The sequence below is a fragment of the Sus scrofa genome, chromosome 2 (assembly GCF_054392235.1).
Source record: "Sus scrofa isolate SSC_HxYL_T2T_F1_AM1 chromosome 2, Sscrofa_HxYL_maternal_Yorkshire_Landrace_v2.0, whole genome shotgun sequence".
Classification (NCBI taxonomy): Eukaryota; Metazoa; Chordata; class Mammalia; order Artiodactyla; family Suidae; genus Sus; species Sus scrofa.
This window is the reverse complement of record NC_139384.1, coordinates 150,379,113-150,404,812: the sequence shown is the minus strand read 5'-3', so window position 1 is coordinate 150,404,812 and position 25,700 is coordinate 150,379,113. Positions and strand designations below refer to the sequence as shown.

Sequence of the window (25,700 nt, the reverse complement as noted above, 5' to 3'; positions counted from 1 at the left end):
GAAAGTTTGAAGAAAAGTGAACAGAGCCTAAGGGACCTGTGGGCACCAGCATGTGGACCAACATACACATAAGCACATGAAAAGATGCTCAGTATTGCTAATGCAAATCAAAACCACAATGAGATATCACCTCATACCCATTAGGGTGGCTACTATCCCAAAAAAGGCCCTCCAACAAATTTTGACAAGGATGTGGAGAAACTAAAAGTCTAATGCACTGTTAGTGGGAATGTAAAATGGAATAGCTACGGTGGAAAACGGTAAGGCAGCTCCTTAGAAATTCAAATTAGAATTGCCATATGATCCAGGATTTCTACTTCTGGGTTGATACCCAAAAGAATTTAAAGCAGGGTCTCATATCTGTACACCCACATTCTCATTGCATTATTCATAATAGCAAAATATGGAAGCAACCCAACTGTCATTGACAGAATAATGGATAAACAAAATGAGGTATATACATACAATGGAATATTATTCAGTCTCAAAAAAGAAGGAAATTCTGACATATTCTACAACACTGGTGAATCTTGAAGACCTAAGTGGAATACATTAGTCATAAAAGGCCAAATACTGTATGATTCTACTAGGTACCTAGAGTAATCAAAATCGTAGAAACAAAAGGAGAATGGTGGTTGCCAGGGGCTGGAGTAAGGAGGGAAATGGAGAGTTCTTGTTTAATTATAGAGTTTCCAGTTTTACAAGGTAAAAAGCTTTCTGGAGATGAATGATGGTGAAGATTGAACATAGGAATCTACATCACTCTACACTTCAAAACAAGATGGCAAAATTTGTGTTACGTGTACTTAAATTTTAAAAGTCTTTTTTGACTTTACAAAAAGCTTTCAGGGCAAAAGTAGCTTTAGATGCTGGGTTTACTTCTCTGGGTTCTTGCTTCCTGATTTTGCCCACTCAATTTTTGTTAGCTCTTTAATGTTTCCTGTATTTCATCCAGCTTTTTGCTTTTATTTAGAGCCACATGTGCAGCATATGGAAGTTCCTGGGCTAGGGGTTGAATCAGAGCTACAGCTTGCGGCCTATGCCACAGCCATGGCAGCATGGGATCGGAGCTGCAGGTCTGCAACCTACGCCACAGCTTATGGCAACACAGGATCCCTGACTCACTGAGAGAGGCCATGAACCTGCATCCTCATGGATACTAGTTGGATTGACTTCTGCTACACCACAACAGGAACTCCCTATTTCATCCAGCTTTTTGAACAGTTGCAAATAGGTTGATCTGAATAACCTAGTATGGTATTATCAAAAGCAGAAGTCTCCTTATCAGTCCATTCCAGTTTTTTGTTTACTTTGTGCCTTATACTTTATTTCCTCTCATTATCCAAGGTAAGACATATTTCCAAGGTTCTGTAAATGACTACATTTATATTTAATGTCCAATACTACTTAGTTTTCTAATTAATATTTATATTAAGATCCTAGGAAAGGACCGAAAATTGGTGAAAGTGCAGACATTTCTCTCTCGGGACAAGGTAAATAGGCTTCTCAAATTATAGGTCATTTTAAGTTGGAGAGGACCTTGGAGAGTGATTCTTTTACAGATAAAGAAATTAAAGTCTGGAAAATTAAAAAGCTAGTGGCAGAACTGGAAAGTAGAATTATATCCTCTTGGTTCCTAGTCTACTCTTCTTTTCACTATTGATTTAGTAAAGGGTTGTTTCAGAAAAATTTTATTAAATTTCAAACAATTAGTATTTATTTACATGTGGATGATGAAAAGAGGGCAACGTGATAAATTTTTTTGACTGAAATTTATCCCAAATTGAGTAAAAGAGCCATGGACAAATGAATTTTGGGAATTCTTCTTGTTTGTAATAGCCTCACCCATGGCATATGGAAGTTCCCTGGCCATGGAAAACCGAGCTGCAGCTGTGACCTTTGCCAGAGCTGTGGCAACAAATTTGGTTTGGGGAATTTTTTTTTTTTTTTGCTTTTTAGGGTCACACCCATGGCATATGGAAGTTCTCAGGCTATGGGTCAAATCGGAGCTGCAACTGCCGATCTATACCACAGCCGCAGAAACAGCAAGGTGGGATCCAAGCCATGTCCATGACCTACACCACAACTCACGGCAACATTGGATACTTAACCCCCTGAGTGAAGCCAGGGATCGATCCCCACCCTCACAGATACTAGTCGGGTTCCTTACCACTGAGCCACAATGGGAACTCCAAGTTTGGGGAATTCTTAACTAAAGGTAAGAAAGTTATTACAGTTTTTCTCAGAGCCGTATGTTACCGTGCACTGCAAATTTCCAAAAGAATGATGCAAAATTTCCCAATTTTACTTAAATATGAAGCTGTTTTTCCCCAATGTTGGTGTAGACTGCACAGAACACATTTGAGAACTGATATTTTAGCCTACCATAATGTTTTTATACAGACAGAACTTGCTTTACTCAAAAAGGGAAGTAAATTTACTAAAATTTTTCACTTTTAAAGACATCTGAATACTTTTCTAGGAATTCTAGCTAATTAGTTCTATAAGTTGATGGCTTTATGTGCATAAAATTATTTTTAAAACTCAGATTTGTCACATCAGCAAAGGACAGTTAGGTCAATATCAATAAAAGGATTCTAAAACTAGAGCTCTCTAAAAAATACACTTAATTTTTCTTTTGCCCAAAGAATACTACAGAGACATGTTTCTTTTATCACAGGTAAAATTTTCATATCTAGTGAAAAGAGAAAATTATTTTTCTAACTAACAATGGAAAGATGGATAACACCATCCATTTGGGTCTTTCAGTGCCTAACTGTACTTTGAGTGTGACACGTACTTAACCATCACTGAAAATATCACATCATATTTTAACTTATTAAAGCATATGTTTATACTTATCATAGGCCTTTCCATAATTTTTTGTTAGAAACTGGAAAATATAATTACATTTATAATAAGAGCTTACATGGAATTTTGAAAAGTGGAAAAGTCATCAACCTGTGATCCAAAAACAAGAAATCCCAACTGGGCGTAAGCAAAGAATATTATAAAAAACATGATGGCAAATCCTACTATATCTTTCATACAGCGGGACAGAGTCGATGACAGCTGAGACATTGTCTTGTTAAAGCTTATGAATTTGAATATCTGAAAAAGAACAAAGTTAATTGAAATAGAAGAATATTAAAGATTACAATTGCTTAGCCTAAGTTAATTTCTGAGAAATCTGCTTCAATTTAAAAGAGGTGCTTAACAATAGCCAAGAGTGTTTGACGATTTGCCAGCAATCATTACAAAGTCAAATTGCTTTTAAAATTACTGTATATTTAAGGATATCTTTCTTTTCATAATTTATAGTTTAAGCTATTTTATTATATAATAAAATTTATATCTAACCTGTTATATTTGATAAAATATAAATACCTTTATCCATGCAAAGAAGATGGTTATGGCAATTATATTGTTGTAATAAATGTGCCAGTATGCAAGAAAATAGAAGTCTGAATATTTTTCAGTATTTTTTAACAGCTGTCCAAGCAAGAGAGAAATTTGTATATTACAGTACACGTTGAAGGCAATGGCCACAAAACACAACTAAATGGGAAAATAAGGAAGGTTAAATTAGAGATTATTCCTACCTCTAAATCTCCTATAGCCTATGAAGAAACACATGAAAAGGTTCATTAAAAGCTCAGTAAAAAGGGAGAGATAGACATTGGCTTCTACATAAATGAAAGCTTAATTTTTAAAAAGTTTAAGGCAGCATAGTTATCATAATAGTAAAAAAAAAAAAAAAAAAAGCAAAGACTTAAAAAAGTAAACTGTTGATTGCCTGGCTATCCTAACCCATTTGCCTTTTTGTGTCTTTGAGTCATAAAACACAACTATATAAAATGATTATATAGTTTTTTTTTTTTTTAGGGCTGTACCCACGGCATATGGAGGGTCCCAGGCTAGGGGTCTATTGGAGCTATAGCTGCCAGCCTACGTCACAGCCACAGCAATGCCAGATCCAAGTCACCTTGGTGACCTGCACCACAGCTCACAGCAATGCCAGATTCTTAACCCACTGAGCAAGGCCAGGGATCAAACCCACAACCTCACAGTTTCTAGTTGGATTCATTTCCGCCGCAACACGACAGAAACTCCCGATTATATAATTCTGACCAGGCTGTAAGAACTCCTGTTCCATATATAACTACATGATGCCTGAGAGTGTAATGTTTTTCACCATATAATGCTACCAGAATTTTTTTTTTTACAGTTCCAAAAAATTAAACTGTTTTAGAGCTCTTTAACAAATCTTTTTTAGAAGAGGATTTTAGAACCAGATTATCTTAGGTATCAGTTTTATAACTGTCATGAAAATTTTCCTTTGATTTCTCTTCCCTAAAATACTCAGTTAAACATTTAATGCTATGCCCTACGTTAACTATGATTGGATATATTATAGAGGTACACTTTCTGACTATGAGAGACTTACTCGGTTTTGATAAACAAATACATACTTACTGGATTGGCTGTAACTAAGGGCCAATAAAGAAATGACTGATCAGATTGTATAAACCAGAATGTTGTTCACTGTTCCTAAAACCAAGCTCTTATTATGTCCTACCATGCCCACACCTCTAGGTTTATTTTAGTATTTTCCAGTAATAAGAACTGGCAGTCTTTGCAGTTTCTTTCAGGGACTATCTCTGCAATCCTGGTGGCATCTTCTGTGTCCACAAGCTACCCTCTGGCTGCTCAAACCTTACCTCCTGTCTTGCCTTCAATATTCTGCCGAGGCTTGTCTTTTGCCTATTCTTTCAAAAATCAGTGTAAAGAGGACAGCGGGTCTGAGTGACATAGAAGAGTGCTTGCCCTAAAAGAATCATTACTTATGATGCAAGGAAAATACTTCTTTTTGAGTTGGGATAGGGAGACCTACTGTGCCCATTAAATCAAAATACCTTTGGAATCACCTATTCCTCCAGGTTTGTTAGTCCTTCCAAGAACAAAATCAGAAAAAAAAAAAAAATCTGACTTCTCCCTTTTGGACACCATTAGTATGTACTATGACAGTTTATTTTATGATAGATTTTGTACAGCTTTTAAAATAAGCCCCAGATGAATAGATGATTCTCTTATTTATTTATTTATTTATTTAGTCTTTTGTCCTTCTAGGGCCGCACTCGCGGCATATGAAGGTTCCCAGGCTAGGGGTCTAATCAGAGCCATAGCCGCCAGCCTACACCAGCAACGTGGGATCTGAGCCTCGTCTGCGACCTAAACCGCAGCTCATGGCTCTCACAGCAACACCGGATCCTTAACCCACTGAGCACGGCCAGGGATCGAACCTGCAACCTCATGGTTCCTAGTTGGATTTGTTTCCACTGCGCCACGAAGGGAACTCTGATTCTCCTTTTCACACCTCCCTCATTAGTGGGTTCAGGTGTTAGTCCCTTCAACCATATACGTGAATATATACTTACCACCAAAAGTAGTAATTCTAGCCAATTCCAAATACTTTGGAAATAGGCAGATTTAAATTCTCTCATTTTTTGGATTTCCTGTGTTGTGAAGACAATAAGAAAAATACAAAATGTGATTTCACAGGAAGCAATAAAATAATCATAGTTGCTAACATATCTGAGGAGCTTCACAGAATAAAACTGCCATGAAGTAAGTATTCCTCCAGTTGCAGGGAACTCTGCCACCAATCTGTAAAATGAGATATGTGAAAGTAACTGCATTTCAAGGATTTATATTTTAGTTCCTAACTCAACTGAAATTTCTAATCAGTGATGTTTTATACTTTAATCAGTTATTTTGAACAAAATGTGTTTTCTCAGGGTTATGGGCTCAATTAAAAATTTCTAGTGGTCAACAACAACAAAAAAAGACAAAAAAAAAATTTCTAGTGGATGTACTTCTTTCTTAATGCCCCCACTTTTTTTTTTTTTTTTTTGGTACTCTGAAAGTTCCAAGTGGTCAAAGACTAGTGTAAATGAGAAAGTAAGATGTGATTTTAGCTAGATATTCATTCTCTTCTGTGTTTTGATTGTTCATTCATAACTGGGATACTAGTTTATGCCCAAAAGAGAAGGAAATTGTATTCAAGAACATGCTACACTTTGAGTTCCTGCATCAGGACTCCCCCAGTATGTAATTCTTGAATATTTCAGAGGATGGAAATACACTCTCCCCCTTCAGCTTAACAGAGATACTTCTTGTTTCTGAATGTTAAGATAACATGTTACTAAAGCAGATGTTTTCTGTTTACTTTAGGCACTGGATGTTGGATACAAAGATCTATATGCAAATAGAAGTATAAAGGTTAATTCCAACACTAACTATAAAAAGATTTTGAGGTAGTTCACTGAAATTTTTAGTGTTCTCCTAGAACTGCAGATAATTAAGAATTGGCAATAATTTAAAGAACCATTATCTCAATCACAATGTCACGAAGTGATTATTCCTGCCTAAAGATATTAGCAAATCTTACATATACTGGGTTAAGGTGCTGCCAAAAAAACAAAAACAAGACCAAAACAACTAGTTAACAAATAGAAAATAGGACTTTTTTTTCCAACTTGCATATAGCAGGCATGCAATATTAGATTAAGTGAAGTGAAAGAAACAGTATTTTGATCTCAAGTGTAGGTGAGTAAACAAAAGGTGAAAAAGGGTGTACATTCATTTAGTTTACCATATAGGTGTACAAAAGGAAGATAAGTGGATAAGGTCTTAGTGTACAAACAACTGCTGATTAGATATACTACCAGCTAAGAGTTTCAAAATCTGCTAAAGTTTCTTTAAAAAAAGAACACTTTAAAAGGTAAAACAGAAGAGTTCCTTTGTGGCTCAGGGGGTTGTCAATGCTGTGGTTCGGGTTACTGCAGTGGCATGGGTTCAACTGTGGTTGGGGAACTTTCACATGCTACAGGAGTGGCCAAAAAAGAAAAAAAGTAACACTGAATATTATTATAAAACTTAGAAGCAGAAAATATGGATTTGATCTAGTATTACAAGGAGTTCTTCATATGACTTTAAGCCAGTTATACCAATGTTTCTATTTTTATTTATAATGTAGAAGTGATTTGCATTCTTTACTTTATCCCTACCAGGGCTATTGGGAAGCGTGATTAATGTTGGTAAGAACGTGATTCCCTGAAAGAAAAGAAAGGATAGAATGTCCACTGGCTGCTGAAGGTAATACATTTGTTTTCATTTTTACAAATTTTAAAGGCTGTGGTTACGTTTCGCCATCACTGTTGCACAAAGGCAGAATTCCCTAATCAGAGTAAACTCTAATTCCATATTCCATTCAGAGTGAAAATGTAAGACTCATGAGAGAAAAGTGGCTCACTGAGACTTAGTGGACCCTGTTGTTGCCCTGTCTAGCGGTCATTATCCCATTCCTCCTTTCTAATAGAATCCTAACTATATCAGGCATCCATCTATTCCCAGATCATCTAGAGGAAACCAACTCAATCCCCAGGCAGATTCAATCAGTCTATTTCCCTTGCCAGTGTTTGTCCCTTAACCCAGGCCTCAGCCACATACCATGGGCCAGATTAGGAAGATGACCTATGGTAATCAGATCTATGGAAAGAATTTTTTCTCTTTCATCGGTTCTCTCTCCTCCTTCTCAGGAGAGGATGTCTCATCCTTCTCTTGACTCTAACAGGTTAGCCCAGCCATGTCCTTCTCGCGCAATAGCAGAAGTACAAGAAAGTAAGTACATTTCAAGCTTCTGCTTGTATCATATCTGCTGACATACCACTGACCAAAGCAAGTCACGTGGTTGAGCCCAGTCATAAGATCTGGGGCAGGGCACCCTACCCTGGGTGACAGTGCACTGCAAGTTTACATGGCAAAGGTGTAAAGAGTTGGGGCCTTTTTTGCAAATCACCACAGGCTCTAATCATTTCTAGGGTGCTGGCTACTGCTATATATCGTTTGAAACAAACTGTTTATTTGTGAAACAAAAATTAATAACTTAATAAAGAAGCTCATTCTGAAAGGAAATCAACAGAATTGAATGATCTGATATAAAGGAAGAAATCATTAGGGCTAAATGTTAGAACTGTCCAGCTATAAAATAACAAGAAATAATACTATACATTCTTAAGTAATATAAAACTAACATATTATATGTAATTCTCCAGTTCTGGAATATATCTTGAAATGGTGAAATAATGAATATGACGTTGCTTTTTCTCCTCTCATTATTGGCAGAACTGCATTATATTTATTTTGGAGCTTATCATTTTCATCTCAATACAAACATACACAAACTGGAAACTCTAATGAGGGCTCTTTAAATTCAGTATACTAATAAGATGTTTTGAATCACTCACCTGATAATGCAAAACAGATTTACATTAGCATTGTATAATGAAAAATCAATAAAAATAACTCTAGTGCTTCTTGTGATCCAGCTGTTCAGTCGAAGGTTAATGAACTTGCTTCGGGTTTCAGATTTTGATTTTGATAAAGTGAAAATATATCCCCCATTTCGGTATATACCAACAAATCCCCAGTGCCAAGGGGAGCTCCTATTAGGAGTGGAATACTTCCATCTGTTAGATATAAAAAGAATAAAGAAGAGATGAGAAAGCCTGACTGAGAAGTATCTAAGAATTTAAGCTAAGCTTTGTTTTAAAAGTAGTAGTTTTTTTTTTAAAGCAGTACTAAGTTCATAAGTATTGTAATTTTGAAGCAAGACAATGACTTAAGGATTAAGCTAAAAGGATTAAGATTTAATATATTTCCATTTTTTAGTGCTTATTGTGGGCAACACACTGGACTATATGCTTTGAGAAAAAAATTTTAAATCCATCTCCTGCCTCAGGGAACTTGAAATCTAGAAAATAATGATGGATTTTTTTTCCCTAACATGTTGTCTCTGTTGTTTTATGAAATTTTGAGTCTTTGAGTAGGACAGGAATAGGAAGCGACTTTATTCAGAAATACCTGAGTATGGGAAAAAGGTGCTTCACAGTCTGCCTTCTAAAGTCCATATGCCATTTATAAATCCTGCATAAAAACTGTTACATTGTCTATATTATTATGTAAATACCTTATTTTAATAAAAGTACACAAAGTAAAATCTCTATAAACTAAATTTTATTTCCATTCTACTTTTAACTTAGTTATGGGATAACAAAGATAAAGTCTTGACCCTTCATTTCAGTCCCTATTCAGTCTCCAAAAATAGATCTGAACAGTTATCCAAAGATGCTCTGCTTAAACTTACTTTTCCATTACAAAACTATGCTTGTTTTCAGCATTAAAAAAAAAGTGATATCACTAAGAAAAAATACTCTTGTTTAATGAAAATGCTGTAGTTGTATTTTTGAGTGTTTTCACATGATTATTAAACTAAAACAAAAACATCTGTTAAAACAACCCTCTCCTACTTCCAATTTTTTAAACTTTTTTTATTTTTTTGATTTTTATTTACTTATTTATTTTTGGTTTTTAGGGTCGCACCAGCAGCATACAGAGGTTCCCAGGCTAGGGGTTGAATTGGAGCTGCAGCTGCCGGCCTATACCACAGCTAGGATTCGCTAGGATTAGAAGCCACAACAACACCAGATCCAAGCCTGGTCTGCAACCTACACCATAGCTCAGAGCAACACCAGATCCTTAACCCACTGAGCGAGGCCAGGGATCGAACCCACCCATCATGGTTCCTAGTCAGATTCATTTCCGCTGTGCCATGATGGGAACTCCTTAAACTATTTTCAATTAATGAATGTTACATTTTAGAAAGACAAACGCAAATCAATTCTTTTTTTTTTTTTTGTCTTTTTAGGGCCGCACCCACAGCATATGGAAGTTCCCAGGTTAGGGGTCAAATTGGAGCTGCAGCTGCTGGCCTACACAACAGCCAAAGCAACGTGGGATCTGAACCATGTCTGCAACCTACACCACAGCTCATGGCTCTCACAGCAACACCGGATCCTTAACCCACTGAGCGAGGCCAGGGATTGAACCCAAATCCTCATGGATACTAGCTGGATTTGTTACCACAGAGCCACGATGGGAACTCCCCACAAATTGATTCCTATTTTGGTTGCTAAGAAATGACACATATTGTAATTCCAAATGTATAATTTTTTTTTTTTTGGTCTTTTTAGGGATGTACCCTAAAAAGGAGGGTGGGTGGAGGTTCCCAGGCCAGGGGTCTAATCGGAGCTATAGTTGCTGGCCTACACCACAGCCACAGCAAAGCCAGATCCGAGCCGTGTCTGCAACCTTCACCACAGCTCACAGCAATGCCAGATCCTTGACCCACTGAGAGAGGCCAGGGATCGAACCCACCACCTCATAGTTCCTAGTTGGATTTGTTTCTGCTGTGCCACTATGGGAACTCCCCAAATCTATAATGTTAATTTTGGTATTTAAATTGTTTGTAGTTATCATGAAAATTTGGAATATTAGAATAGAATACCTAACAGATTAGTCTTGAGATCAAATTAAAATGTGTAGTTAAATAACTGACTTTTAGGCCTTTGTAAATATTTGCATTGCTTTGACAAATATCAAATTTTTAAAGACATGCTCTTTGTCTCTGTGATTTTCATTGGATCTTAAAAGCAATGATACCAGCAGTGATACCTTAAGGGGAGGTAGTGTCAGTGGCTTTGGGCTTTTACATTTTCCATATAAAGTATAGACATGAGTCTGTAGTAGCATTAGCCTCAACCACTTTGAGAATGTGGCCATAATATCTTTGGCAGGCATCATCAGATGCAGCGTCTGTGAAGCATAACTGCCCCCTTTAAATACTGGCAACAATAGAAGATATCACTGAAGTATGAGTGAGAAAGCAGCAGACACACTGAAGACACTCCCTATGGATCCTAAGAAGCATTTGGGATGTGTTTGAGAGCATCTTGCTAGAACCAGAAAAGCTGCCTGAGTATTGTTAAAGCAAAAATGGGCGCTTTTCCCTGTGTCCAATATAACTTGGCACTTCATACGCCACAGTCAGAAAACAAACAAACAAAAAAACCACTTTACATCCTTTGGTAAACAAACAAGAAACCAGGTTTAGTCTTCTTTTTCTAAACACTTTTTTTTTTTTTCTTTTTTAGGGCTGCGCTCACGGCCTATGTGAGTTCCCAGGCTAGGGGTTGGACCAGAGCTACAGCTGTCAGCCTACACCACAGCCACAGCAATGCAGTATCTGTGTAGCATCTGTGATCTACACCACAGCTCACAGCAATGCTGGATCCCTGACCCACTGAGCGAGGCCAGGGATTGAACCTGCATCCTCATGGATATTAGATTCATTTCTACTGTGCCACAATGGGAATTCCAACACTGTCTTCCTTTGATACCATTATTGAGTCCCCTCAGCTGTCAGCCCCCTGTGGATATTATTTGGAAAATAGATATATTTTTACAATTATTTGAAGATACAATGGTAAGCTGCTAGAAAAAGTTAAATGTAATTTTACACTACTTACTCAGAGTCAGATTTAAGGCCAAAATCAGACAGATCTTCATTTTTAGAAGTATATTTGTCATAACATTCATTCATCAAGGACTGAAAGGATGAATAGACCTTGCATGTGTTGTTTCGGACTTTCAGTTGACGGACTCTGGGGACTCCTAAAAGTATGTTCTCATAGTAGATGCGACTGGTGTTCTTTAAATCATACAAATCGTTGCTATTGTACCATGAGTCCCAGTACAGACCTTCCAGAAACGGTCCTTCCATAAACTTCATATAGAAAAGGTAGATGTTATTGGAAAAATATTTTCATGTCAACTTATAACAGAATCTACACTCATGCTGTTATCCATAAGAGGGTAAAAGTTAATGATGTTGAGGATGAGTATAAAATTATTAACCAAGTCACCATTAATGGTAATGATGATGTTGAAGATGGTTAACATTTACTGGGTACTTAATATGTACTGCTCTAAGCACAAGTATTAACTCACCCAGTTCCATAACCCTTCTCGGAGAGGTATACTGAAAACTCTCCCCAATACGTGAGCATCAGGACTGGGCATAGCCATAATTCATGAGTTCACCTCAAAATTATGTGTCCCCCTCTTTCCCCTCCAACTCTGGCAGTAGTGACTGCTTCTGGCTCTGTCCCATCTGCTCCTTCTAAGAGATCCCAAGCCCAGGGTTCACTTTTTCTTTCCTGCCTTTGCCTTATTTGCCACTGGCCATGTACATACCTCAAGATGGCACAATGAAAAAGAAGCAGGTGAGCTCTTCTTGTCTTAGGGAAGGTTTCCTATCATTCATTCCTATTTCCCCTGGCCTAAACCAGTCGTTCTAATCGTTTGCCTCACCTCACACTTCTCTCACTCTCAGGAAATGACACTGTCTCCTTGATAAGTTTCAAATTCCTACCATGGCATTCATGATTATACCTCTGTCCAACTGCCAGTTCAGGCTTTCCCACCTCATCTTCTATATGCCTGTAATGCCAAACCTAACTCCATATGATGAAGTACTTGGAGTACATATTATTTATTCTTCCTAGAATGTCCTTCTGTTATTCATCCTTTACAAGTCAACTGAATTGTGATCACCTCTGGAAAGCTTTCCCTACCTCTTCCATGTATGTCCTAATGTTCGGGATTTGGGATACCTCAAACTGCTGTTCCCTTAACTGTTCTTTCCTCATAATGTGATCATTTTGTTAAGTGTAACAGAAAAAAATAAGTCTGTTAAAGCTAAAGGAGTGACACTCTTCTGCAGTTAAAAACACGAAAAGTTTGTGTATGTACTCTTTATTATAAAGTGTACATTCACACACAGTTCAGGGATATATACCAAAATCACATTTATTTCAATATATGGGTAATTTAAATAATTTTTTTCTATCTTGCTTTTTAGGGCCACACCTGCAGCTTATGGAAGTTCCCATGTTAGCGGATGAATCGAAGCTGTAGCTGCCAACCTATTGCATAGCCACAGCAATGTGGGATCTGAGCCACATCTGTGACCTATACCACAGCTCATGGCAAAGCTGGATCCTTATCCCACTGAGTGAGGCCAGGGATTGAACCCGCAGCCTATGGATTCTAGTTGGGTTCGTTAACTACTGAGCTACAAAGGGCATTTCCAAGGAATTTTTAATAGTAATTTTCACTATATACAATTTTATTTATTTTTATTTTTTATTATTTTTATTATTATTTTTTTTTAGCTTTTTAGGCCTGCACCCAAGGCATATGGAGGTTCCCAGGCTAGGGGTTGAATGGAACTACAGCTGCCAGCCTACACCACAGCAACAGCAATGCGGGATCCGAGCTGTGTCTGTGCCCTACACTACAGTTCATGGCAATGCCGGATCCTTAATCCACTGAGCAAGGCCAGGGATCGAACCCGCAACCTCATGGTTCCTGGTCGGATTCGTTAACCACTGCGCCATGACGGGAACTCCCAATTTTATTTATTTTTTTAAAGTAGTTTATTTTTCCGTCATGTCTGTGGCATGCAGAAGTTCCTGGGTCAGGGACTGAACCCGCACCACTTTAGCAATCCAAGCCACTGTTGGATCCTTAACCTGCTGCACCACAAGATACTTTTTTTAGCTGTATCATTTTTTTTAGTTGGAAGAACTCTATTACACGGAAATCACAGGTTCTCAAAAAACACGAGTTGATTGATTTTAATAGTTAAAGAAATGACATTTATTTTTACTCATTCCTTCAATATGTATCAAGTGCCTACTCTGTGTGCCAAGTGTTATTTATGCAATACCTAAAGTTAGTTCATCCACAGTCACATAATACCTTACCTTCCAAAAGTCAGTTATACTGCGAATAGACCTAAAGTTGGTTCTTTCTTCACCAGGCACAGATGTGTCCAAAAATAGAGATGCCATAACCTTGTTTAAGTAATACATATGTGGGTTTACCATTCCAAAAGTCACTAAGGAGAAAAATTTGTTTAAAAACTCACTGTTAAAAAAAAATAAAAACTCAGTGTTTATCAGGATTAAAAATGAAATTTGTTCCCAATTTTGTTTAGACAATTCAATTTTTTTTTTTTTTTTTTTTTTTTTTTTTTGCTTTTTAGGGCCGCACCTGCAGCATATGGAGGTTCCCAGGTGAGGGGTTGAAATCAGAGCTGTACCTGCCAGTCTACACCACAGCTACAGCAGCGCCAGATCCAAGCCGTGTCTGTGACCTGCACCACAGCTCATGGCAATGCCGTATCCTTAACTAACTGATCGAGGCCAGGGGTTGAATCTGCAACCTCATGGTTCCTAGTCAGATTCGTTTCTGCTGCGCCACAATGGGAACTCCAATTTTATTTTTTCTAATTATAAAACTAATAATAAAAAACTAAAATAGAATGATACAAAACAGGAAGAAATTTCCTGTAGTCCCACTGCTAGAGCATGGCATATATTCTTTAGATTTTTCTACATGCATACAAACTTATAAAGAAAACAACTATTTTTACCAAAATTAGATATTTATTGTTCTGCGAGTTGGATTTTTTCCCCCAATATTGGGAGTAGGCAACATAATATGGTGGGTAGTTAAAGGCTATGAACTTTAAAAATCAAACAGATAATGATTTGAGTCCCGCTGTAGGGATAATACCTCCTACTTCGTAGTTTTGTTATGAGAAGTGAGATAATTCATGTGGAACATTTAAAACTTTGTTTTGGCACATGATAAGACTAAAAAGAACACTGACCAGTATCCTTTCTCACTCTTTCAAATGGAATGGGTGGGTGGGTTTTAGAGCAGGGTAGAGACTAAATATGTCTTTATTTTTTTGCTAGAAGCCCTTTATTTTTAGAAATAAAACATCATTCCATAGCATACATGAGCCTATACTAATGTTCTGTTCTTTAATGTTGCATATTATTTCACTGTATATACCAAAATATTAACAAATTCTGTTGGAGATTTAATTGTACCTTATTATAAAAGTTGTTTTTAAAAATAATCCCTGAATAATGGGATGATGGCTGATTTTAAAAATATTTTTCCATTTTCAAGTGCTCTATAATAATCATTTAAAAACTAATCTATTTTTTTTTAATTTTAATTTTTTGTCATTTTGCCATTTCTTGGGCTGCTCCCGTGGTGTATGGAGGTTCCCAGGCTAGGGGTTGATTGGAGCTGTAGCCACCAGCCTACGCCAGAGCCACAGCAACTCGGGATCCAAGCCACGTTTGCAACCTACACTACAGCTCACGGCAATGCTGGATCCTTAGCCCACTGAGCAAGGCCAGGGTCCGAACCCACAACCTCATGTTTCCTAGTCGGATTCGTTAACCACTGCGCCACGACGGGAACTCCCCTAAAAACTAATCTATCTTAATTAATTAATGTATTTTTTTACTTTTCAGGGCCAAACCCATGGCATATGAAGTCCCCAGGCTAGGGGTTGCACTGGGGCTTCAGCTGCTGTCCTACGCCACAGCAACACGGGATCCGAGCTGCAATTTGCAACCCATACCACAGCTCTTGGCAAAGCCCAATCCTTAACCCACTGAGTAAGGCCAGGAATTGAACTGGCATCCTCATGGATACTAGTTGGGTTCATTATTGCTGAGCCACAATGGGAACTCCAGTCTATCTTAATTTATAACATTGGCTATAGCTATCATTTTAATCAAGATCTAATTCAAGCTCCCCCTTACGTATTATTGATTAATACTGATATGCAATTGGTTAATTGATACACAATGGCCAATAAGTATGCTATAGCAACATGAGATGTTTGGCCATTGAGTTTACATCTACCATATGCTGTCGGCTGTAAAGACAAAAGTATCTTTAATACTGATTAAGTCAATGCTATTGACTCATAGATAGGAGGAATGCAAGTTGAGGTGTTTTCCTGATCCTCCCTAAAGATTTGCATGCCTTCTGTAACTCAGAACTAGGATATTTTACAATTAATTTTGCAACAGGCTAGGGAAAAGAACAAAGCAGACACCAAGGCTAACTTCTTTGGCCTCATTTGTAGCTTTTTTTTTTTTTTTTTTTTTGGTCTTTTTAGGGCTGCACCTGCAGCACATGGGGGTTCCCAGGCTAGGGGTCGAATTGGAGCTACAGCTGCTGACCTACGCCACAGCCACAGCAACAGAGGATCTGAGCTGCGTCTGTGACCTACACCACAACTCACAGCAATGCCGGATCCTTAACCCACTGAGCAAGGCCTGGGATCAAACCTGAAACCTCATGGTTCCTAGTCGGATTTGTTTCCGCTGTGCCACAACGGGAACTCCCTGCAGTTTGACCTATGAAACTAAAGCTAAGCTAATGTATCTGTACTTCACTAAAAGAAATCAAGACTTGGCAATTCAAGGGAATAATTATATTCAAGATATAACTGCCAACAGAAAGAAATAATTAATTCAATCAGCGTTGACTAAGAAAGCTTTTTATTACATCTGTGACCTAAAGTCTTGCCCCTTAAGAAATGGAAATAGTGTCTATCAAAATGAATTTAACATAATGTCTAAAACGTGTCTCTATTTTTTGAGATGTTTCAGTATCTGAAAGCTTATAGTTTTATAAAATCCCTGTTTTATTTTTCATCTGCACATAAGTTTAGCTCAAACAGCATCTTCATCTATAATCTGTGTACTTACATATACATAAGTTTATTAAAAAAATTAAGTAGAGTAACAACTCCTGAAGTGTGGTTCTAATTTCTACGTCCTTTCTGTACTGCAGCTTAGGTTTCGGAGTTCCTGTGAGATATAAATAAAAAATATTCCTTACTTTATAATGTACGTAAATAACAGGGATGGAAAAACATAGGCACTTTTAGATGTTTACACTATGTGAAGAAAAGCTCCAATGGCTTCTGGTTGTTTGTTCTCACTTTTCTGAGGGAGGCATAATTACTAATACTTTCCCATAGTGATAGCGGCCAGTCATTTTATGACGCTATATAACACGATGTCTGCTCACCACTCTTGTTTTAAATTGAAAAAGCAAACACAACTCCCTCATTTGTCCCTGATCGGTTTCTCCACCCAACACTGCTTCTTGGGACGGGTGGCTCCTGCTGGAGGTGGAACAAAAGGACTCAGCCTGGGGTCCTGCCAAGGCCACGACTCCCTAGATCAACAAAGGTCTTCCAAGGCCAGGCTAGCGAAGGTCATGGCACAGCAAGGGGCGCGATGTCCCCTCAGCGACTCAGTTTTCCTGTCTGTGAAATGGGACCACAGTTCCTCTCCCCTTCTCAAGGGGAGGCTGGGACCGCTAACCGTTCTGGAGGTCCTATCTCTCGCATGAATACATATGAGGCTACATAGTTCCTTGGAATACCTGGAATATTTGTTAATACCGGATCCGCCCTGCCCCACCCGCTCCCCGGGAGTACCCCTCACCGCCTAGGTGCCACCGGGACGCCTCGGCCATGGCGAACTGGACAACAACGCCCGTTCCACCGTCCCAGGCCGGCCGCGTCTGCGCGGTCGTCTCGCGGCTCGCGCGCGCCCCTGGCCCACGCGCCTGCGCGAGCCCCGCAGCTCCGCGACGGACGCCAGCGGCGCCACACGAGGCGCGCGCGCGTGCGCGCCGAGGAGCTTCTGGAGGGCTTCTCCTGAGGCCCTCCTGGGCGGTGCGGCGTTTGTCTGCCGCAGAGGAGCGGCGTCTAGGGCAAACATGGCTTTGGGCCTGGGGTCAGTCATAAAAATCGCAGGAACTATAATGGGCTACCCTTTCTTCACTGTCTTTAACATTTGTTGGCTTGTTAGTCTTCACACGCCCCTTCCTGAAAGGTAGGTGTTTTGTCCTCTTTTTAGACCTGAAGAAACGGAGGAGGATGAATTACTTACCAGAGTCCCCTTGGGGCAAGGTCTGCTAGACCCCATCCCGCTGCTGCAACTTGCAGAAACTGATTACTAATCCAGAGCTCTTGCTAGAAATAGCTTCCGCCCCTCTTTACACCCGGTATGGCTAAAGAGGACGTTAAGTTAGGCTTTTTTGTTTGTTTCTTTGTTTTAAAGTTCTTCTGCGGAGCTGATGTGAAAGGGTAGACTCACGTCTGACCCAGAAGCTTTGCAAAGTTGAGAAGGTTTATGAAACAGCTGTAGAAGTGGCCAAATTTAGCTGTAACTTAAGGCATCCACAAACCCGCCAGAATATCCGACGGGAGGGATCCTCATGTTGGTAAAAAGGAATTCAGTGAAAAGCCCCAGGGTAGCCAGCAAAGAGAACCGTCAAGCTGTTTTGAAAGTAAAAAAATAAAGCCACTTCTTATTACTTCGCTCAAAGAGCTGTTGACCGATGTTGATAAATGCTGTTTTATGTCAGGTAAAAGGGAAAACTAGGCCACACAGCAGCGAGGGTCAGAGGCTACCAATGATAAAGGACTAGGAGAGGGCTAGCAAAAGCCAACAGCTAGTGGAAGAGAGAAGTGAGAAAAAGAAAGGGCTACTGGCCTAGCTTAAGAATAGTTGAGTACAAGGATTTGCCCTTTGCTGTACTTGGACTCTCAGAGGCTGACAAAATGATGCTTTCTAAAGTAATAGGTTATCTGAACTAAAATGTAGGAGGAACCCCCCCATAGAGGTTTTCAAATTTACATTAAATAATTAAATAAGTAAGCAGATGATTCTGCAGACTATTCTTAATTGGTTGAGCTCAGTAGACTCAAGATCTTGAATTATGAACCTGTTTGGTTAAAAAAAAAAAAAGTCACAATTTCAGGAGAGATTCCATCATGATTTAAGTTATTGTGGTTGTCTTTGAAGTGCAAACCATAAAAAGTCTAGTTCTGTTTCAGGAGAAACTGAACTGTAAATGAGCTTCACCAAGACAAGTTGTTCTAGAATATAATACTGTATTAAGCTCTTTTGGTGCTTGTTATTCACAGGTTTTGCTGAGTTTCAGTTAATATGTAAAAACCAGAAGTTTTATTTTAAAGATCTAGACGTTTGTGAAGAGGAGACAGTGTGTTTTAAATATTTGCAATTTTATTTTCTTTTGACATTAAGCTAAGGAACACTGAGATCATCTATATATACCATGTTAGTATTCCTATCAGAGAAAACGGGTAGAACAGTATTTAGAAAGCAGTGCCAGTAAATCTTATTAAGCATTAGATGTGTTTAAAACATTGATATTAATTTGTAACCTATAGTAGTTAAATGTGTATGACTTAAATGTTAAAATCCCATATTTTTAATATCTTCTACAGTTACAAACCCAATTTTCTGTAGGCTTCACAAACCAGAGGTAAACAAAATGTGCAAGAGTCAAAGGATAAATAATAATATAAATATATATTAGTTGTATTACCTAATAAAAGCCATAATCTGTTAATACAGCTATGGATTTATTTCAGAAATTTAATTGAATATATTACTAATAGTTTGATTGTTGTGTTTTCCGGCGTTGGTAAAATTATTAAAGTTCTTCACTTTCATAGAGTCCAGATTGAGCTGCCAGACGCTGAAACTCTCCTTCAGGGTTAAAAGCTTGTTTCACATCCAAACCTCGCCCGTTAAGTGCTAAATATTTGCTGAAAGTTGGTCGGACACGTAACTGCTTAGGAGCTGGAAGAGTTTGATTTGGACGGGCTGAAATAGATCAAATAAAAGAATTTAGAAAATTTGTTCTAAACAAATGGGTTGCATTAGGTAGTCATTATCAGACAAAAGAAAAAAAGTCAGGAGCTCCCCCTGTGGCCCAACAGATCAGCAGCCCTTTGGGAGTTCTGGGATGCAAGTTTGATCCCCTACGTGGCACAGTGGCTGCAGCTTAGTTCGAGGCTGTGGCTCAGATCTGATCCCTGGCCCAGGAGCTCCAAAAAAAAAAAAAAAAAAAAAGAAGGAAAAAGTAAAAACATATATGGGGAGAGTCCCTCAGATTTTATGCTATGCTGTGATTTACGTTTCTTGATAAATTTTTCTGTTCTTTATAACACTTGCCATAACACTTGATAGTAATGTGACATACCTGTAACATCTAATCTCGTGTTACATGTGATCACTCCAGCTTCATTAACTGCAGACACAGTATACCACCCAGCATCTTTCTTATTTACATCTTTTATTAGTAAAGTAACTCTTCCAGAGTTATCATGATATAAACTGGAAAGAAAAAATTAACAATTGAAAGTAATTAATTTTCTTTTGAAAATTTACTAGTGATATCTCTCACCCACAGTCACACTAATTAAAAAAAACAGGTTTTGCTGTTAGTAAAAAGGTAAATCCTAGCCTGCTTTATCCCTTAAACTTCTGATTAGTGGAATCTGGCTTAATGAGATTTATTATATTTCTATATATATATATTTTTAATTGAAGTATATATAGTTGATTTACAATATCGTGTTAGTTTCATCTATATGTTTTTAAAATTAGACAAATTGAGGTCACAAATGCATGCCATTTATAATGCATTTCAAAGTATGACTGGATTTACCAAGTAAACTATAGTTAAGTCTAGAAACACTTATCCTACCTTATTCGATCAGTGTTGAATTGTACCATTTCATTATTTCTTTTCCAGAAAAGTTTTGGTGGAGGTATAGCTGAGATCTGGCATTCTAGCTTCACTGAATCTCCCTCAAAAACTTTTTTACTCTGTGGTTTGTAGATGAACATTGGTGCTCTTCTATGTTCTTTTGCTACATATTAATGAAAAATTTACGTATTTGATTACAAAAAATATTAAGCCAAAGTATTACGAGATTTGTATGCTGATATAAAAGTTTTAAAAAGTACTAATGACAGTATTGGAAGCTTTCTGTTTTAGCTTTAGTTAAAATAATATGCAATACCATTATATATAGTATACTACTTACAGTACTAAAACAGTAATGTAATAATGCATTGAATTTATAATCATGTTTCATTTAAAGAATTGAAATCATGTTGTCATCATCTCAACTTTAGGGAGGCAGCATGAACGGTGGAAAGAGTACCAACAACTTGGGTTCAAATTTTGTTTCCCCAACAGCCATGCCACATTGGGAAAAATTTACTCAGTTCTCTGGGGCTAAAATGATATCCAAGTAGGAGTTCCCATCATGGCACAGCGGAAACGAATCCGACTGGGAACCATGAGGTTGTGGGTTCGATCCCTGGCCTTGCTCAGCAGGTTAAGGATCTGGCATTGCTGTGAACTGTGGTGTAGGTCACAGATGCGGCTTGGATCTGGTGTTGCTGTGGCTCTGGCGTAGGCCAGCAGCTACAGCTCTGATTAGACCCCTAGCCCGGGAACCTCCAAATGCTGTGGGTATGGCCCTAAAAAGACAAAAGAGGAAACAAACAAACAAAAATGATATCCAAGTAATAGTGACTGCTATGCCCACCATGGCACAAAAATTACTGTGAGGATCAATTATGGTAATGAAGAAGCACTTTGTAAACTATAAAATAATATACAAATGTCAGTAATGCTTTTCCTCAAATATCTGAGGGGAAAGAAGAACTGATAAGATAATATTATAACCCTAGCTTTTTTTTTGTCGTCGTTGTTTTTTAAGAGTTGCACCCACAGTGTACGGAAGTTCCCAGTCTAGGGGTCGAAGTGGAGCTACAGCTACTGGCCTATGCCACAGCCACAGCAGTGTCACATCTGAGCGGCATCTGCGACCTGCTCCACAGCTCACAGCAATGCCTGATCCTTAACCCACTGAGAGAGTCCAGGTATTGGACCTGCGTCCTCATGGGTACTAGTCAGGTTCATTACCATTGAGCCATGACGGAAACTCCCAACTCTAGCTTTACTGAAGGAGAAATGAAGAAATTGAACAGATGCCTGCCAGAGTCTCTTCCAGTTCTAACATCATAGTATTTCTGGAATTAATGGCACAGAAAAGATTTGCTCTAAGCTTAATCATTTCAGTTCTGTGTGTGTGTTTTAAATTCTAGGATCACTGTTTTTTCCCTTAGTGTGAGGCCCTTTTTAAAGTGTAGGATAATCTTAAAGATTTTTCATTGATCTGGGTAGAATACAAACCCAGGATTGTCCATCCTTTAACTTGACCAAGCTTTTATATAACAGTGAATTATATAGCAAAATATCTCTTATGTAGTATATCATGGCTTAAGTGTTTATAAATGTGATATATATATATATATATATATATATATTTTTTTTTTTTTTTAACTTTTTGCCATTTCTTGGGCCGCTACCGTGGCATATGGAGGTTCCCAGGCTAGGGGTTGAATCAGAGCTGTAGCCACTGGCCTACGCCAGAGCCACAGCAACGTGGGATCCGAGCCGCGTCTGCAACCTACACCACAGCTCACGGCAACGCCGGATCATCAACCCACTGAGCAAGGGCAGAGATCGAACCTGCAACCTCATGGTTCCTAGTCGGATTCGTTAACCACTGTGCCATGACAGGAACTCCTAAATGTGATATATTTAAAGCAGTTAAATTGTAATATTTTTAAAACAGGACGTAAGTTTTATTTTTCTTACTAAAGACAAATTTGAGACATGAGTTTTATCACACTTATTTTCTTTCCTTCCCCGCCCCCCACCACTCTTGGTAGGTGTAAGTTCCTGGGCCAGGGATTGAACATGTGCTGCATTTGCAACCCGCACCACAGCTGTGGCTGTGGTGGATCCTTAATCTGCTGTGCCACAAGGGAACTTCCTATCATACTTGTTTTTTAAAGCGAGTAAGAATGTTTTTGTTGTCATAATTAGAGACTAATTTCCTAGTGGAAGGTACATAGGGAAGTCAGGAAAGTCAAGGAGTTCTCTTGTGGTGCAGCATTAAGGATCTTTCCTAGTGGAAAGTACATAGGGAAGTCAAGGGAGTCAAGGAGTTCTCTTGTGGTGCAGCGTGTTAAGGGTCTGGCATCATCACTGCAGTGGTGTGGGTTTGATCCCTGGCCTGGAAACTTCACATGCTGTGGACACAGCCAAAAGAAAAGTGCATGGTTTAAGGCCAAAAGTTGACGTTTACTCTTCAGTCTTAAACTCTATGTATGTGATTTGGTGAAAATGTGTGTCAGATTGATTATTTTAGGCTGTAGACCAGACAAATGATTAGACTAAAAAATTTTAAGACGCTTTAATCATGTCTACAAATACTCTACATCTAGAAATATATCTAGAATATACTACTTTCTTTGGTCTGTCTGAAATTGTGCCTTTATTTCTCTTCCAGAAAAGCTTTGGTGGTAGATCTGTCATTCCACTTTCACTGGGTTTACCTCAAGAACACCAAGCCCCGGCCACTGTGACTTTTACATAAAAATTGGTGTTCTACTGAGTTGTATGTGTAGACATTAATCCTAACTATAAAGCCCTTGGGAATTTCTTTATTAACACTTTCTTTTTTGACTGTACAGGATTTTCTGGAGTTCCCTAGGATCTCTTTGAAAGCTTACCCAGAACATCCAGCTGCACAGTAAAGGTGGCTTCTCCTGCTCTGTTCTTGGCAACACACGCATAAGCCCCTGCATCTGAAGCTCTGACCACTTCAAAGATGAGTGAGTGAAAACCCTTCTCAGACACTATCATTTTGTGAAGATCATCTGATTGAACTGGTCTTCCATTTAGATACCAAGACACATCAGGAGCTGGCAGTCCACTTACCTAGAAAGGAAAATATAAGACAGAATTTTAAGTTATAGATCACTGGAACCTACTTGTCCATTTATGGATTTTTTTTTTTGGTCGTCTTTTAGGGCCACACCCGAGGTCTATGGAGGTTCCCAGGCTAGGGGTTGAATTGGAGCTGTAGCTGCTGGCCTACACCACAGTCACAGCAGTGTGGGATCTGGGCCATGTCTGCGACCTATACCACAGCTCATGGCAATGCCAGATCCTTAACCCACTGAGCAAGGCTAGGGATGGAACCTGCGTCCTCATGGATACTAGTCAGATTCGTTTCCACTGAGCCACGAGGGGAACTCTTTCAATAATTGTTAACCAAATAGTAACAATTAAAATCCTTGGAATTAATATAGTGTTTTCAGACTATCTCAAACCATATCTAGCTCTTTCATATACAACTTCAGGCTCCTTAAGTTCTCTTTAATTACTATGTTAAGGACATTAATTAATGTTATATTGGTCTCCACAGGGAATATGGAAATCATAAGGCTTTTCTGGTTAATGGCAAGTGCAAATGAAGTCCCAGAGGCACATATATAAGAGACCTGCATATATAATTAATAACCTTTTCAAAACAGAGTGTTCTTGAGCTGTAGTTCTGGCATTTAAGTGCCATTCTGTTAAGTGTTTTTGTATAGGCCTTTACAATTAAATCTACACTGACTTTTCATTCATAAGGAATCTGGAAAAACATTTTATAAGAAAGTTCTCTGAAATGAAGACAATAAAAATGTAGACCTTTCTAATAAATTATTTTAGCCTGAAGAATTCTTCTAGGCTGAGAGTGAGCAGGGTGACTTGAATTTCTTAAAGAGGCATTCTACTTTAGAGATCCTATTGTTACGAAAGGTTCACTTATGTAGAGTATTTATTAGGTGGTTGGCAGTCTTTACTCATTTAATCCTCAAACAGCTTTTTGAGGTAGGGGCATTTGTTATTCCCATTTGACAGGTGAAACAAAAGCATAAAGATGTTAAGTGACTTGTCTGAGGTTACACAACTGGAAAGTGGCAGGGCCAGAATTCTAACCCAGGTAAAATTAGCTCTAGAATTTGTGTTCTTATCCACTGTACATACTACTCGTCAAGCTGTGTAGCAAGCTATAAAGAGAAGGACATTTTTCAAAACTTGGTATCCCATTGTTAATTTTTCTCCAGTATTTTTAAAATTTTCTCTTACTTTGAAGTCCATTCTGCAGAATCTTCCTTCTTCAATTGACATATTTTCTGGCACTTGAATGAAACGAGGCGGATAAAACTTCTCCTGGATTGCATCTTGATCATTCACATCTCCCCTTGAGGATGATCTACTTCTACAAAAATATTTTAATAATCACTATGCAGAAGAGTTGTTATTGCTCTTCCTTTCATGCAGAGAGAGTTTAGCCATCAGTTTGAAACCAGAGTCTATACTCTTTGACCTGTAGTGTAGTAACAATGGAGAGAGGCTGCGGAGTTATGTTTAGCTGTGGCATATTTGATGACTATTGGAAATAGGAGCAATTTAGAAACATCTGGTCCAAATTATACATCTTTGTTTCTTTTTTTCAGTGCCATGAATTGGTGAAGAAACCGGTCAGTTAAAATGCAGAGTACCCCATGGACAATTTTAGTCACATGCAAAGATTATATAATTAGAATTGGGTTTCCATTGCCATGAAAAAGTTGTTTAGCATGAAAATGTGGTCCTGGCTTATTTGACCAAATCATTTAAAAAAATTTCCTCTAAGATAGTTCTGATAATTAACAGATATAAATTTTGATCATCATCTTGGACATTAGAAAATTCACATTTTTTCTCTTGGTTTTAAAGCGTTCCTTTTTTTTTTTTAAAATAACCACTTTGTTTTATCGAAGTATAGTTAATTTACAGTGCTTTGTTAGCTTCAAGTGTACAACACAGTGATGCAGTTATACATATCTGTTATTTTTTAAATTCTTTTCCAATACAGGTGATTACAAGATACTGAGTAGAGTTCCCTGTGCTATATAGTAGGTCCTTGTTTATTGTAGACATAGTAGTGTGTATATATTTATCCTAACTCCTAATTTATTTTCCCTCCCTCATCCCATCTGGTCACGTTGTTTTTTATGAAACGTATACGGAAAGCTTGAGGGCTTTGTAGATATTACATTTTTAAGCCAAAAACATTTTAGATAGCAAAATACATATTTCTTCAAAATTAAAAAATTTTTTAC

General features: G+C 38.1%; 3 protein-coding genes across 26 annotated transcripts in view; 1 reads left to right on the top strand and 2 right to left on the bottom strand.

The window, feature by feature from the left end:
- Positions 1-17,394, bottom strand: part of PKD2L2 (polycystin 2 like 2, transient receptor potential cation channel) — a 39,779-nt gene extending 22,385 nt beyond the window's left edge. For 2 of the 6 annotated variants that reach the window (XM_085014681.1, XM_021084834.2), the window contains exons 1-8: positions 17,301-17,394; positions 16,554-16,655; positions 13,731-13,864; positions 11,430-11,686; positions 8,310-8,531; positions 5,439-5,667; positions 3,388-3,558; positions 2,930-3,111 (exon numbers count right to left, since the gene is read on the bottom strand). In XM_085014681.1, the coding sequence (XP_084870807.1) occupies positions 2,930-3,111; positions 3,388-3,558; positions 5,439-5,667; positions 8,310-8,531; positions 11,430-11,686; positions 13,731-13,864; positions 16,554-16,655; positions 17,301-17,331 (1,328 nt within the window). In that variant the 5' untranslated portion in view covers positions 17,332-17,394. Of the gene's footprint in view, positions 1-2,929; positions 3,112-3,387; positions 3,559-4,010; positions 5,668-8,309; positions 8,532-11,429; positions 11,687-13,730; positions 13,865-16,553; positions 16,656-17,300 lie in introns of all 6 variants that reach the window. The other 4 variants (XM_085014683.1, XM_085014684.1, XM_085014682.1 and 1 more) reach the window with 3 other exon arrangements.
- Positions 17,395-17,495: 101 nt separating this feature from the next.
- KLHL3 (kelch like family member 3) overlaps positions 17,496-25,700 on the top strand; it is a 288,734-nt gene continuing 280,529 nt past the window's right edge. For all 5 annotated transcript variants that reach the window (XM_021084794.2, XM_085014707.1, XM_085014695.1 and 2 more), the window contains exons 1-2: positions 17,496-17,693; positions 23,235-23,375. The gene's annotated coding sequence lies outside the window, so the exon portion shown is untranslated. The remainder of the gene's footprint in view (positions 17,694-23,234; positions 23,376-25,700) is intronic.
- MYOT (myotilin) overlaps positions 18,869-25,700 on the bottom strand; it is a 58,191-nt gene continuing 51,359 nt past the window's right edge. For 9 of the 15 annotated variants that reach the window (XM_085007124.1, XM_085007128.1, XM_085007130.1 and 6 more), the window contains 5 exons: positions 24,682-24,814; positions 23,274-23,481; positions 20,383-20,548; positions 19,876-20,009; positions 18,871-19,496 (listed from right to left, as the gene is read on the bottom strand). In XM_085007124.1, coding sequence (XP_084863250.1) covers positions 19,324-19,496; positions 19,876-20,009; positions 20,383-20,548; positions 23,274-23,481; positions 24,682-24,814 — 814 coding nt within the window. In that variant the 3' untranslated portion in view covers positions 18,871-19,323. 15 annotated transcript variants of the gene reach the window in all.